Source organism: Callithrix jacchus, chromosome 1 (assembly GCF_049354715.1).
Source record: "Callithrix jacchus isolate 240 chromosome 1, calJac240_pri, whole genome shotgun sequence".
Taxonomy (NCBI): domain Eukaryota; kingdom Metazoa; phylum Chordata; class Mammalia; order Primates; family Cebidae; genus Callithrix; species Callithrix jacchus.
Window position 1 is genome coordinate 208,185,821 of NC_133502.1, and position 14,139 is coordinate 208,199,959.

At 52.8% G+C, this 14,139-nt stretch overlaps 1 protein-coding gene across 7 annotated transcripts in view; it reads left to right on the forward strand.

Moving 5' to 3' along the window:
* Positions 1-5,996: 5,996 nt before the first annotated feature.
* The window catches only part of LOC100396718 (cytohesin-4), a 36,934-nt gene continuing 28,791 nt past the window's right edge, over positions 5,997-14,139 (forward strand). For 4 of the 7 annotated variants that reach the window (XM_078340111.1, XM_078340089.1, XM_078340094.1 and 1 more), the window contains exon 1: positions 5,997-6,114. Coding sequence is in view for 3 of the 7 variants with exons in the window: in XM_078340089.1 (XP_078196215.1) it covers positions 6,096-6,114 (19 nt within the window). In the remaining 4 variants the exon portion in view is untranslated. Of the gene's footprint in view, positions 6,115-8,095; positions 8,308-14,139 lie in introns of those variants that run through there. The other 3 variants (XM_078340108.1, XM_078340105.1, XM_078340110.1) reach the window with 1 other exon arrangement.

Below are 14,139 nucleotides of genomic sequence, written 5' to 3' on the forward strand. Positions count from 1 at the left end.
CCACCTGGCCTAGTGACTCAACCACGTGCCCCATGAGGGCAGGATCTTTGTCTGTGCCAACGCTAGGGACAGTGCATGGCTCATAGCAGACTTCAATAAACATCAAAGGAATAAATGGATGGATGGATGGATGGATGGATGGATGGATGGATGGATGGATGGAATGGAAGGAATGGATGGATGGATGGATGGATGGATGGATGGATGGAATGGATGGATGGTTGGAATGGATGGATGGATGGAATGGATGGATGGATGGTTGGAATGGATGGGTGGATGGATGGTTGGAATGGATGGATGGATGGAATGGAAGGAATGGATGGATGGATGGATGGATGAATGGAATGGATGGATGGTTGGAATGGATGGATGGATGGATGGATGATTGGAATGGATGGGTGGATGGATGGTTGGAATGGATGGGTGGATGGAATGGAAGGAACAGATGGATGGATGGATGAAATAGATGGATGGATGGATGGTTGAAATGGATGGATGGATGGATAGATGGAAGGATGGATGAATGAATGCATAGAATGAATGAGTGAATGAATGGGCACTCTGACTGTGCAGCTGACATGGCCTCAAGGGCAGATTCTGCTTCTAATTCACTCTGTTAAGTCCCTTCCCTCTCCCAATCTGTTTCCCATCTGTAAAATGTGGCCATGGAATTAGACATCCTCTAAGCTCCTTCCAACTCTCTCACCCTTGGGCCATTGGCAAGGGGTGAGGAATTCTGAGCTTTTGGACAAACAGACAGTGTGACTCGTATGGTTTTGCTATGATTTGATTCAGGGGCTAGACCCTTCCTATCTCTCCCTGGAGTGAAGAACAGAGAGGGAGGAGGGCAGGCCTGTGAACCTCTGAAATGTTTAAAGTGATGCTTGTAAGCTGAGTGTGGAGATCTGAAGTCAGATAGTTCAAGGTTTGAATCTGAACTTTGTGTCCTCCTGGCTGTGTGACCTTGGGCAGTGACTTAACCTCTCTGAACTCAGTTTCCTCATCTATAAATAGGGATTGTAATCACATAACTTGTTGGATTGTGGAAAGCGTTAAATGAGATGACAAGCACTTAGCACAGTGTCTGGCGCTCCATAGCAGGTACTCCATAAACAGCAGTGGACCCCCCGAGTCCAGCTTCCTTCTCTCCCATTGCCTGTGAGATTGGTTCCCAGCAAATCTTACAGCGAAACTTAGATAAGGAGTGACAGAGAAAATTATGAAGTCAGTTCTGCCAGACTCTTCACTGCTCACAATGAGAGAGTCCCTCCCTCCCAGGCTCTCTGCATATAAGCTGTTAAACATGACCAGGGTTGTGGGAGAGAGGGAGGGGAGGTGTCGTAACAGCGGACTTCACAGAGGAGGTGGTATTTGAGGTATGTCTCAGAAAATGAGACAGAACAATAGCTGAACCACCCGACCATCCCTCAGGCCAAAGGGAAGTGCCAGATGCCAAACCGTGGCCCTGGGCAAGGCAGGTTTAGTGGGTCAGCCGCAAGATGGGTCCACGTTCCCCAAGGCCTCCCAGGTTCGGTGGTTTACTAGGTGGACTCACAGTACGCAGCGCATGGCCATACTTATGGCTACGATCTATGGCAGTGGAAGGACTCAAAGCAAAATCAGCAAAGGGACTTGGAGTGAAATCCAGAGGAATCCAGGTGCCACTTCCAAGAGTCCTCTCCCAGCGGAGTCACGCAGGACACGCTCAATTCCTCCAGCAACAAGTCAGGAAAGCACCTGTGAGATGGGATGCTACTGGGGATGCTATAGAAACAGGTTAGGCCCAGTGAGGCGCTCCCATGAGTTAGGGTGTGGAGCCGCCCCAAAGCCAAGCTCCCAGATACCAGCCAAGGGCCAACTTTGCAAGCAAGACTTGCCCCTTCCTTCCTTTCTTTCTTTCTCTTCCTTCCTTCCTTTCTTTTTTTTTGAGATGGAGTTTCGCTCTTGTTATCCAGGCTGGAGTGCAATGGCACGATCTCGGCTCACTGCAACCTCCGCCTCCTGGGTTCAGGCAATTTTCCCGCCTCAGCCTCCTGAGTAGCTGGGATTACAGGCAAGCGCCACCATGCCCAGCTAATTTTTTGTATTTTTAGTAGAGATGGGGTGTCACCATGTTGACCAGGATGGTCTCGATCTCTTGACCTCGTGATCCACCCGCCTCGGCCTCCCAAAGTGCTGGGATTACAGGCGTGAGCCACCGCTCCCGGCCCTCTTTTTCTTTCTATTTCTCTTCCTTTCTTCCTTCCTTTCTCCTCCTTTCTTTTTCTTCCTTCCTTCCTTCCTTTTCTTTCTTTCTCTCCCTTCCTTCTTTCTTCTTCCTTCCTTCCTTTCTCTCTCTCTCTCTCTCTCTTTCTTTTGACAGAATCTCACTCTGTTACCAGGCTGGAGTGCAGTGGCATGATCTGGGCTCACTGCAACCTCTGCCTCCCAAGTTCAGGCAATTCTCCTGCCCCAGCCTCCCAAGTAGCTGGGATCACAGGAGCCCGCCACCACGGCCGGGTAATTTTTGTATTTTCAGTAGAGATGAGGTTTTACCATGTGGGCCAGGCTGGTCTCACTTTCCTGCAAGCCGGGCTTTCTGCAGACAGCAGTCTCTGACCTGCAGTGTGAAATTTCTCTGCGCAGGGAATTACATCTTTCTCCACACTTCTAGTTTTAAAATGACGGAGGACATTGTTCATTGGGCCTCAGGCCCAAAGCAGTTAAGAAAAATCTAGTTAGCCTGGAACGATGGCTCACACCTGTAATCCCAGCACTTTGGGAGGCTGAGGTGGGCAGATCACAAGGTCAGGAGTTTGAGACCAGCCTGGCCAACATAGTGAAACCCCATCTCTACTAAAAAAAAATACAAAAAATTAGCTGGGTGTGGTGTTGGGCACCTGTAATCCCTGCTACTTGGGAGGCTGAGGCAGGAGAATGGCTTGAACCTGGGAGGCAGAGGTTGCAGTGAGCCGAGATCACGCCACTGCACTCCAGCCCAGGTGACAGCGAGACTCTGTCTCAAAAAAAAAAAAAAGAAAAGAAAAGAAAAAGAAAGAAAAATCTAGCTTACCATGGAAATAATTGTAACAAGTTTTCCAGAAAATAACCATGAGTTATATTAGGGTGGGGTAAGGGCTGGGGAGAAGCAGTGGTGGGGTGGGTTCAAAAGTCCTGAGCACGCTAGACTGGGACTTCATAGGCCTGGCTTCTGGGCCTGAATTGGCACTCACTCAAGTTCCAACTTGGTCAAGTGTTTCCCGGAAATAAGCCTCGGTTTTCCCTCCGAGGAAATGACAGCATTGGATTTCTTCTGTATCAGCAAGCTTTGGCTGCATAACAAAGCATCCCAAAAGTTATTGACTTCAACAACAAAAACAAATTATTTCCCAGAGGGCTATGGGGTCAGCAGTTTGGGTGAGACTCAGCTGATGGTTCTTCTTCTGGTGTCCCGTGGCCTCACTGGTAAGGCAGCAACCAGGGCACAGCCAGGACAGCCCAGCCTATTTCCTTGTGGTCCTCCCTCTTCCAACAGGCTACCCCAGGCTTGTTCTCATGGCAGCCAAACAGGGAGCTAACAGCAAGGGCAGGAGCTGCAAGGCCTTTTAAAGCTCAGCCTTGGCCAGGCACAGTGGCTCATGCCTGTAATCTCATCACTCTGGGAGGCTGAGGCAGGCAGATCATGAGGTCAGGAGTTCAAGACCAGCCTGACCCATATGGTGAAACCCCATCTCTACTAAAAATACAAAACTTAGCCAGGTGTGGCGGTGGGCACTTTTAATTCCAGCTACTCGGGAGGCTGAGGCAGGAGAATTGCTTGAACCCAGGAGGCGGAGGTTGCAGTGAGCCGAGATCACGCCGCTGCACCCCAGCCTGGGCTACAGAGCAAGATTCCATCTCAAAAAAAAAAAAAAAAAAGCTCAGCCTTGAACATCACGGAACATCATTTCTGCCACATGCTATTGGTCAAAGGGATGCCCAAGGCCAGCTCAGCTTCCAAGGAAGGACTTGGGAAATAGACTTTGCCCCTTGACCACAGGAGAGGCGGCATAGTGAAAGGAGATGAACTTGTAGCTAGAGTTCACATCCACCACATGATCTCCACCATGTTCCCTTCATTCATTCATTCATTCATTAGTTCATTCATTTCACACTTGCACACCCTCTATGTCACCAGCATTGTACCAGATACCAGAGCACAAAAGGTAACCTTGCCCTCATGTGGCCTGCAGAGTCATGGCGAAACAGATAAACAAACCTTCGTGTGCCATGAAGTTATAGGGAGTTCACATTTATTTCATAGCTGTTTGTTTATAGCACAGCTTTTCCTAGAAAGGATTTGAACCAACCTGCCCAAAAAGGCACAAGCAACAAATGATGAATTCTAACCAAAGAAGAAAATGGAAGTAAAAGGAGAACGTGCTTACTGAGCACCTCGTATGTCCCAAGCATCTCTGACACATCCTCTCACTCCATCATTTCTAAATCCCAGAGTTAGGCCGAGGCGGGTGGATCACGAGGTCAGGAGATCGAGACCATCCTGGTCAACATGGTGAAACCCCGTCTCTACTAAAAAAACAGACAAAAATTAGCTGGGCATGGTGGTGCAGCCTGTAATCCCAGCTACTCAGGAGGCTGAGGCAGGAGAATTGCCTGAACCCAGGAGGCAGAGGTTGCCGTGAGCCGAGATCGCGCCATTGCACTCCAGCCTGGGTAACAAGAGTGAAACTCTGTCTCAAAAAAAAAAAAAAAAAAAACTAAATCCCGGAGTTAGTGTTACTCCCCGTTCATAGATAAGCAGGCCGGGTGCAGTGGCTCACTCCTGTAATCCTAGCATTTTGGGAGCCACAGCGAGCGGATCATGAGGTCAGGAAATCGACACCATCCTGGCTAACACGTTGGAATCCTGTCTCTACTAAAAATATAAAAAATTAGCACGGTGTGGTGGCATGTATGTGTAATCCCAGCTACTCAGGAGGCTGAGGCAGACGAATCACTTGAACCTGGAAGGTGGAGGTTGCAGTGAGCCGAGATCACACCACTGCACTCCAGCTTCGGCAACAGAGTGAGACTCCATCCCAAAAAATAGATGATTGATAAATAGATAGATAGATAGATAGATAAATAGATAGATAAGCAAAGCAAGGCTGACTAGCCCAAGTCCACATCGATCCTGAGGGGCAGAGCTGAGAGTCAGACAGCTGAGTCAGGCCCCAAAGTTCATACGACATCACAGAATGGCTGTTGATGAGCTTTGGATTTGATGATGAGCTTCCCAGCAGCCTGGGGAGAAGGAAAACAGAACATATTACCCGATTGCTCACTAGACAAGAAAAAAACAGGTATTTCTTTGAAGGGAAGCAAAGCCCCTTCCTACCATTGGATTCATTTGTCTTTTCTCAAGTGGGAGTTGGAAGAGAGCTTGTGGGGTGGAACCTATTGGTCCCGCTAGGTCTGCCCAAGTTGCTTGTTCCTATGGGATCTATGTGAGGAGGCTGCCAGGTAAATGCCCCAGTCCCCTGGAGAAGGGTTCACCCTCAGTGAACATTGTCCGCCGTGTCTGTGCGTGTGTGCGTGTGTGTGTGCATGTGTTTGTGCCTGTGTGGGTATGCACGTGTGTGCATGCATGTTCGCGTGTGCGTGTGTGCATGTGTGGGTGTGTGCATGTGTGTGTTCGAGTGTGCATTTGTGCATATGGGTGTGCACGTGCGTGCATGTGCGGGTGTACGTGTGTTCGTGTGTGCATGTGCGCGTGCCTGTGCACGTGTGTGTGCCTATGTGTCTGTGTTTTTCTCTGTCTCACTTTCTCTTTTTTATCTGACCCTCCCCTCACTTCATGTTTTGTTTGTTTGTTTTTTCCACCTCTGTCCCTCCCTGGCAGAGGTCCCTGCTGTACGAAACTCTGCCAGTTTTTAGGAAGTGCTGCTGTGTCAGAAGCCTGCACACGAGACCCCAGTGGGCCAGGACTGACTTCCTCCCCACACAGAGCCGGGCGGGGCAAGCAGGAAGGGGCCTGTGACAGTCAAGGTGACGCATCCTTGCCAGGCCAGCCCGAGCAGCAGCTGGGTCCACAAACGACAGGAGCACAGGTCATCTTTCCCCCCAGGGGCATCGGAATGGACCTGTGCCACCACGGTAAGCACCTGGGGTCGATCTCTCTGGGCCTCAGCATCCTGTCTTTTAGAAAGGGGGCAGCAGCCCCTGCCTCACAGGGTCCTAGATAAGGGAGTACAGTACAGGCAGAAATGCAGCTGCAAGAAACAAACATTTGCGGGCTCAGCCGAGGTGTCCAGTTGTGTTCCAGAGGCTGGGCACACAGCAGTGAGTAAAGGCACGCTGTGCCCACTCTCATGGGCTTGTGCCCTAGAGCGGGGGACAGGCAGTGATTCTAAGGTCATGTCACATGTCCGTTGATGGCAGGTAGGATGAAGGACTGTAAAGCAGGACAAGGAAGATGGGAGGGCGTGGGGGAACAGGTCCCCAAGAGGGGATGCTATCTAATGAGGGGTCCCAGATCATGAAGCAGGTGTCAGCTAAGGAGGTTTCTAAGGAACAAACATTCCAGCCAGAAGGAATAGCTGGTGCAAAGGCTCAGAGGTGGACTGGGAAAAGTGCTCTGAGATTAAGATGATGATGTGATGTTGGTGATGGCAACGTTTGTCTGGGTGATACAAGGCCCCTTCTTGGCCCTCTGGGCTTGGGGTGGTCTCTGGGGAGGCTGAGGACACTGCCTAGAGCCAGGGGAGGGCCAGGAGTGAGCAACAGAGGGCCTGACTGAAATCCTCCCTGGCTACTAGGACAGCGTGTCTGGGGAGAAAAGAGGGAAAAAGAGGCTGCAACATTGGTGAGGGAAAGAACAGGCAGGGTCGTGCTTTGGGAGGCAAATGGAAGGTGCAGAAGAGGGGCCAAGTTTCTGCACCCTGGATGTCAGCGTGCTCCAGAACCGCAACCGTTCTACTGAACACGGCTGCTGGAATTTCAGAACATAAGGGCTGGTGGGAGCTGTCTGCTCCCCGGGTCCAGGTGACTTCAGCCTTGTCCAGGAGCACCCCTAACGTGGAGCATCCTGGCCCCACCCACTGGGCTTCCCCCCACTCCACCCCCAGATGGAAGCCTCGGGGCCGGGCTGCAGGGAACACAGTTAGGGAACCTCTGATCCATTTCAACAGACCCCAGTGGAAGAAGGGAGAAAAGAGACCAAGGGAGGAAAACAGCCTCTCTAAAGCAGGGGCGGGACCGAACCCTGGCCACTGACTCACTCTCTGACCCCTGCCTCTCCTGTGGGCTTTGGGGGCTCCCACAATCACAACTCAGTGAGCATAGCTGGTGGGGTACCTGGCAGGCACAGGGAGACCCCGAGAGGGGCGGCTCTTGGCTCAGGCCTCTCAGCAGATGTGAGGGTGGGACGAGGCAGAGAGGGCACCCACTGAGATGCAAGCCCCGCCTGTGTGTCCAGCAGGGTGCTTTGTCCTTTGTGGTCCTAACATACTGAGGTTACAGGGGTGGCTCTCTCCATGGTGCAGATACAGAAACTGAGGCCCCAGAGGTGAACTGGAGGCAAGGACTGACTTGCTTGATGTCACACGGCCAGTCCGTGGCAGAGCAGGGATGAGAACCTGAGGAAGAAAGCCCAGGTTGGCCGGCGCTGTGGAGAGGGCAGAGGAGGGGCCTCGGGGGCCAGAAGGGGAGTCTCTGCTTGCTTCAGCTGGTACTAGGGAGGAAATGGATTAAATGGGGTCAGTACAGCAAACACTGGTTCTCCACTGAGTGGTTGGTCTTTTCGTTCATTCACTCTATAACCGATGTTCCCGTGTGCCATGCAGTGCTGGGGACAGCAGTGACCCAGCCATGGGCCTAACCCTGGGGGACAGGTGTGGGTCTGAATGTTGGGGGTGGGGTAGAGAGGCAGGAGACAGATTCTGCAGGACCCTGACCCAGCTGTGCAAATGGACACAGACCTAGAGATAAGAGAAAGCACTTTTCTCACTGGGGCAGAGGAGATCTGGGAAGACCTCCTGGAGGAGGAGGCCAGGGGGAGGGAGGAGAGGTCATTTCCCTGTTGCGTAGAGTGGGTCTTAATTGAGGCTTCTCCATGGCCCGGTGACTTCCCCTCTCTGAGTTCCGATTATTTGTCATCTCAGTGTGGATCCCCTCATCCTGGCCTGGCCTGGGGAAGCGGGGATAGGGCGTTAGCCGGATCTCGCTGGGGTTCCAGCTCTGCGCCATCCTGCCTGTGGTCATGACCAATCTCTTCTTCCTGTGGGGCCTCAGTTTCCCACCAGGGCTGCCTCCCCCGCTCTCCTGCGGTGGGCCTGTGTCCGGAAACAGGTAAGGCGCCCCCCGCCCCCGGCGCCCCCAGGGCCTGCCAGGAAGGCAAGAGGGCCGGCAGCAAAGATGAGCACTGCGCTGGTGCAGAGTAGACAGGCCAGGCAGCCATGGTTAAAAACAGGCAGCTGGGCTGGGGGACAGGAAGCCGCACTCCGCAGAGCCTGTAGGGCGTGTGGGCTGGGGCGGGGAACAGCTCCGCCCACACCCCCTCTGCCCCAGGGTCCCTCCCACTGAGACTTTAGGGCCCTGAGACGGTGCCCTCCTCCTGCCTGGAAAGGGGAAGTGAGGCCAGCTGTCCTGGAAGCAGGGCTGCAAGCTCAAAATTTCTAAAAATACAACGGGAAAGAGGAAGGACAAAGGGGAAGTGAGGAGGAGCCCGGGAGATGGGCACCCTCGCCGGCCTGGGGACTTGGGGTGGGGGGGTCCAAGCGGTGCCTTGCAAGGTTGTGAGAAGCACAGAGATAAATGAGGAGGAAACGGGGTCGGTGGTGGTGGTGGTGATAGTGATTTTATTGTTTTTGTGTATCAGCAGTATAATTAAAAATACATCTCCCAGCCAGGCACGGTGGCTCACGCCCATAATCCCAGCACTTTGGGAGGCTGAGGTTGGCGGATCACCTGAGGTCAGAAGTTTGAGACCAGCCTGGCCAACATGGTAAAACCCCGTCTCTACTAAAAATACACAAAAAATTAGCTGGGCATGGTGATGGGCGCCTGTAATCCCAGCTACTCAGGAGGCTGAGGCAGGAGAATCGCTAGAACCCAGGAGGCGGAGGTTGCAGTGAGCCGAGATTGTTACACTGCACTCCAGCCTGGCCACAGAGCAAAACTCCGTCAAAAGAAAGAAAGAAAAGAAAGAGAGAGGGAGAGAGAGAAAGAAAGAAGGAAAGAAAGAAAGAAAGAGAGAGAGAGAGAAAAATACGTCTCCCATGAGCCTACACCAGTGCCTGAAACTCCGTTCTTATCAGGCTTAGAATCAGAAGCGGCCCCTCTCAGGCTGTGTCCTAGTGGCCCTACCTGAACCTCAACGCCCTAAACTCTGAAATGGGGAGAAATCACCACTCTTTAACAAATAGGGGAAGGGTGAGGAGGCTCCGTGTGCACCATGTCAGGATACAGCAGGCCTGGGGCCATCGGCGCCGTCATGTGGGTTCAGATGTTTTGACTGACTGCCACCTGCTAGGGACGGGGCCCCATCAGAAGGGGACAGGGGACTGAGGATTCACAAACACACTGTCACCCACAAGGGAGTACGAAAGGAGTGGTGTGGGGTAAAGACGCGAGCAACCTGCTTACTATCCCCATGCAATCCCACTCCCCTGGGAACCGTGCCTCAGTTTCCCCAGCTCTACAATGTTGGCTTTGCAAGGGCCGGGTGGGGGCGATTGCAGGCATCATTCTGCATCTTGTGTTTATTCTCAAACATGTAACCCTGTCAGAAACCCAGGTTTAGCGTCTGACAGGTGTTTGACGGTTCGTACAGACTGATCAGGCTCTGGAGGCTCTACATCAGGGCTGTGGCCTCTGGGCCCCAGATGGGCCCTGATGTGAATCCCAGCCCTGCCACCCTCCAGCTGTGTCACCTTCAGCAGGACACTTTGCCTCTCTGAGTCTCAGGGGCCTCACCTGTAGGATGAGCCTGGAAATACCTTCCTGACAGAGTGGTTGTGGGATTCAATGGGAGAGTGGATGGGAAGAGCCCGGAGTGCACAGGGCCTGGCACACCGTAGGTGCTCGGTGGCATGCCTTCCTTAACCAAGGGCATGGCTTGGTTATGGAGCCATGCAGATCCCAGAAATGCTGTGGGGAATTGCAAGGGGTGGGGGTGGGGATGGCTCCTAGATGGAACCCAGGAAGACCCCTGAAAGGGGATCTAGAGTAGGACATAAGGAGGAGCTGCTGGCAGAGGAGAAGGAAGGGCATATTCTAGGCGCAAGGAGTGGTGGCGCAAAGACTTTGGGAAAGTGTTGGAAATCGATGCTCAGTGCCACCAAGAAAAGTCAGCACTGAGACAAAGGATCTTTCAGCAACGCAATTTTTACTTCCTGAGCTGCAGGAAGGGTACCCTCACTAGCCATCATGCCACAAGAGTACAAAGAACAAAGGGATACACACAAATTTATTCCTTACGCATTTGGGGTGGTCCTTACTGCTGTGTCTGCTCTCTGTTGGCTGGAGCCAGACCTCACAATCTAAACTAAAACCCAATTGGTTGACAACTTAAAACTTTTCTAAACAGGTAAAAGCAGTGGAGAGCTGAGACATGCCTGTGAGCACGTCCAGCACAGATATCTTGGTTAAAGTACAAGGACACAGAATGTATTGCGTGCCTGTAAGCATATCTAACAGCTACATAGGATAGGGCTCCACAAAGTCATTAGCACACGTTAAAAAGGAATTTTTCTACTTCCCCACAGAAGGCAAGAGCTCAGGGGAGTGAATGAAGGGCAGTCAGGGACGCTGAGCATGGAGCTGGGGAGGAGGAGGGGCAAAGTGTGAGGGGAGCATGGAGGGGACGAAACAGCAGGACTGGGGAGATTTGGGGTCTTTGTCCCCAGGACAATGGGATGCCATGGGAAACAGGACCAGAATGGGTAGGAGAGGCAGGAAAGTCCCCCCAAGCAAAGTGACAGTGCCCAGGAAGACGGTGGGATCATGGAAGGAGAAAGAAATAGACAGGACTTGGTGATGGAGGAGATCCAAGGGGTGAGAGCCAGGTGGGTGTCGGCTGCCTCCTGGGGAACTATGGATCATTTCCAGGGCTCAGGAATTCAGGGAGAGGACGGGGAGGAGGGGGCATTCTAGAAGTTCAATTTGGGCACAATGACAAGAGCAGTACATAGGGGGACGGTCGGAACTGAAGCTTGGAACAGAGGACCTATGAGTGATTCCCCAGGTCCTGAAGGCAGGTGGGAGCCAAGAGCTGATGAAGTCCGGTAGGGAGCAGGTGGGAGCCAAGAGCTGATGAAGTCCAGCCTAGGATGAGCCCCAGGGGCTCTGTCACTCACTCCTGGCCATTCGCACAGTGGAGCATCCGTAGGAACACTAGAACCTACCCTGGCTTCTCTCAGACAAGCAGCCAGTCTGGAATCCACTCGGCCTCCTCCAGCAGGTGCGCCCGGGCAGAAACACAACCCCAGGCCAACAGGAAACCCGTATAAAGCAACAAACAAAACAAAACAGAATCTGAGAGTTCACCTCTAAGGCAGCCCGAGGTGACTGGTTTTTTTCCATGGATGAGACCTTCCTCCCAGCTCCTACTGGAGGAGTTCCGGAGCCAGCTTCCAGCACTGCCTCCCCGGCTGTCCCTGCTCTATGTCTCCACACGGGTGGCCCTTACACCTTCCATCCCTGCATGTCCCAAACAGCTTGAGAATCCACCTCTCCTGGGGCAGAGGTGGGGGATCAGCAAACCAGGGTGCGGACCCCAGCACTGCCACTTCCCGGGTGTGAGACCTGGGGTGAGTCATTTCACCTTCCTGAGCCTCAGTGTCTCAAACAGGAAAATACCTACTTCAAAGAGGATTAAATGACAGCATTTATACAGAGACTGGCATGGAGTAGGTGCTTATGAGCTTGAAGTGTCAAAAGACTCTTGCTCTGTCCCCTGGTATAAGTGTCCCCCTCAACTCCGTCCTGGAAACATGACCTGTAGACCTGCAGAGACAGAAAGAAACTCCAGCGTGGGCCAGGCACAGTGGCTCACACCTGTAATCCCAGCACTTTGTGAAGCCAAGATGGGTGGATCACCTGAGGTCAGGAGTTCAAGACCAGCCTGGCCAACATAGCGAAACCCCGTCTCTATTAAAAATACAAAAATTACCTGGGTGTGGTGGTGCACACCTGTAATCCCTGCTACTGGGGAGGCTGGGGCAGGAGAATCGCTTGAACCTGAGAGGCAGAGGTTGCAGTGAGCCAAGATCGTGCCACTGCACTCCAAAGCCTGGGTGACAGAGCCAGAATCCATCTCAAAAAAAAAAAAAAAAGAAAGAAAGAAAAGAAACACCAGAGTGGGTCATTAGGAGAATGGCAGGTGGGGCCAGTCCCACTCCCACCCCTGGGTTCGTGGGCCACCGTGGGGAGACATAGCACCACACAGCGGTCTTAGATTTAGGGTGTATGATGCCTCCTGGAGGATGGTACCTCATCCAAGCAGGATGTCACCTCCAGCCTGACACCTCAGCTGCACCTTCTCAAGCCCGCCCCAGGTGCCTCTGTCAGGCCGGCACCTTCCGGTGAAATGCTAGAGAGGACTGGTGGGTCTCGGGGCCACATGCTCACTTCACACCATCTTTGCTTGGTCCACTGTGACGTCACCCAGCGTGCTGTGTCGGTGGATCAAACACCCTAAGCCTCTGGATAGTTAGTGTTGCTGGCCAAGGCTCTGTGAGCAGGAAAGGCAAACACATTTCCAACACATGTTGACTCCAGGCAAGATGGATTGCTGACTTTTGCAGAATAGAAGGGGTCTACTGGAATCCATTTGCCCCCGGTCTTCTGGAGAGGCAATGGGCTCAGCATTCGTCCCTGTTGCTGGCGGAATGGATGTCCCGTGGTGGCAGTAGTTGGGGAGGCATGGAAGCATGGCCACGTAGCACCCTACCCAGGCCACACAGCTGCTATACTCAGGCACCCATTGTGCCTGCCATAGGCAGGCTGGCCAGAAACTGGCTACCCACTGGCCAAGCTATTGGCGCTGCTGTGCCTCTCCTGTGGCGGGTGCTTGCTGGTGAACATAACGTGATTTACAGAACTCTCCACAATTTGTGCCCACTCCCATGGGGTCATCCACCTGCCTCTTCTCCTGACTTCTATGTTTCTGATCTTCACATCTTCCTTCTTGCTGACCTCTGACCAGTAAGTCAAGCCAGTCACCACCGCCTGTGATGCATGGATATTCTGACTTCAAGAAGCCACTTCTCTTTCCACAGGAAGTGGATGGCCAGGTGCCCTGCCCAAAGCCCTGCCCCCTGGGAGGACTTGCCCTCACCACTGTCTCTCCAGGATACCTTTGAGCAGGCTATAGTTCAGTCACTGACCAGTTTTCACTTTCAAACTCCAAGCCAACTCATTCTGCAACCAACCTTGGGCATTTTCCTCCATCGCCAGAAAGTCATCAGGGACCCAGCCATGTGGCCACAGTGTAAGCTGAGGGATGGGCCCTTGTGCACCAGCCGGGGGTGACATGAGGGTCTGGGCCACTTATCCCCAAAACCTACTAGAGCCCTCTGGCTCTGCTCACACCTGCTCCTGTACCGAGACCAGCTCAGCCATAGAGACCCCAACCCAGGTGGTGCCAAAGGAATTAAGAAACAGACACAGCTCAGTGGGACTATCAGGGGCCGTCGGCCCTCCGCTTCCCGGCCGAGAGTCTCAAGCAGACCCTGACCCACGTACGTATTATCTCTGAACAGGTGATTATTATTAACAAACAGGTGTCCTGTGTTTTCTCAAACAAAAATAAACCAGGCAGACAGCTGATGCCTGCCTACCACTGATTAAAGACAAACTAGAAAGTATTCTCCAGGCCGGGCACGGTGGCTCACACCTGTAATCCCAGCACTTTGGGAGGCTGAGGCGGGCGGATCATGAGGTCAGGAGTTCAAGACCAGACTGGCCAACATGGGGAAATCCCGTCTCTACTAAAAAATACAAAAATTAGCAGGGCATGGTGGCTCATGCCTGTAATCCTAGCTACTTGGGAGGTTGAGGTAGGAGAATTGCTTGAACCAGGACCCTGGAGGCGGGGGTTGTGGGGAGCCGAGATTGCGCAGCTGCACTCCAGCCTGGGCTACAAAGTAAGACTCCATCTCAAAAGAGAAAGAAAGAAAC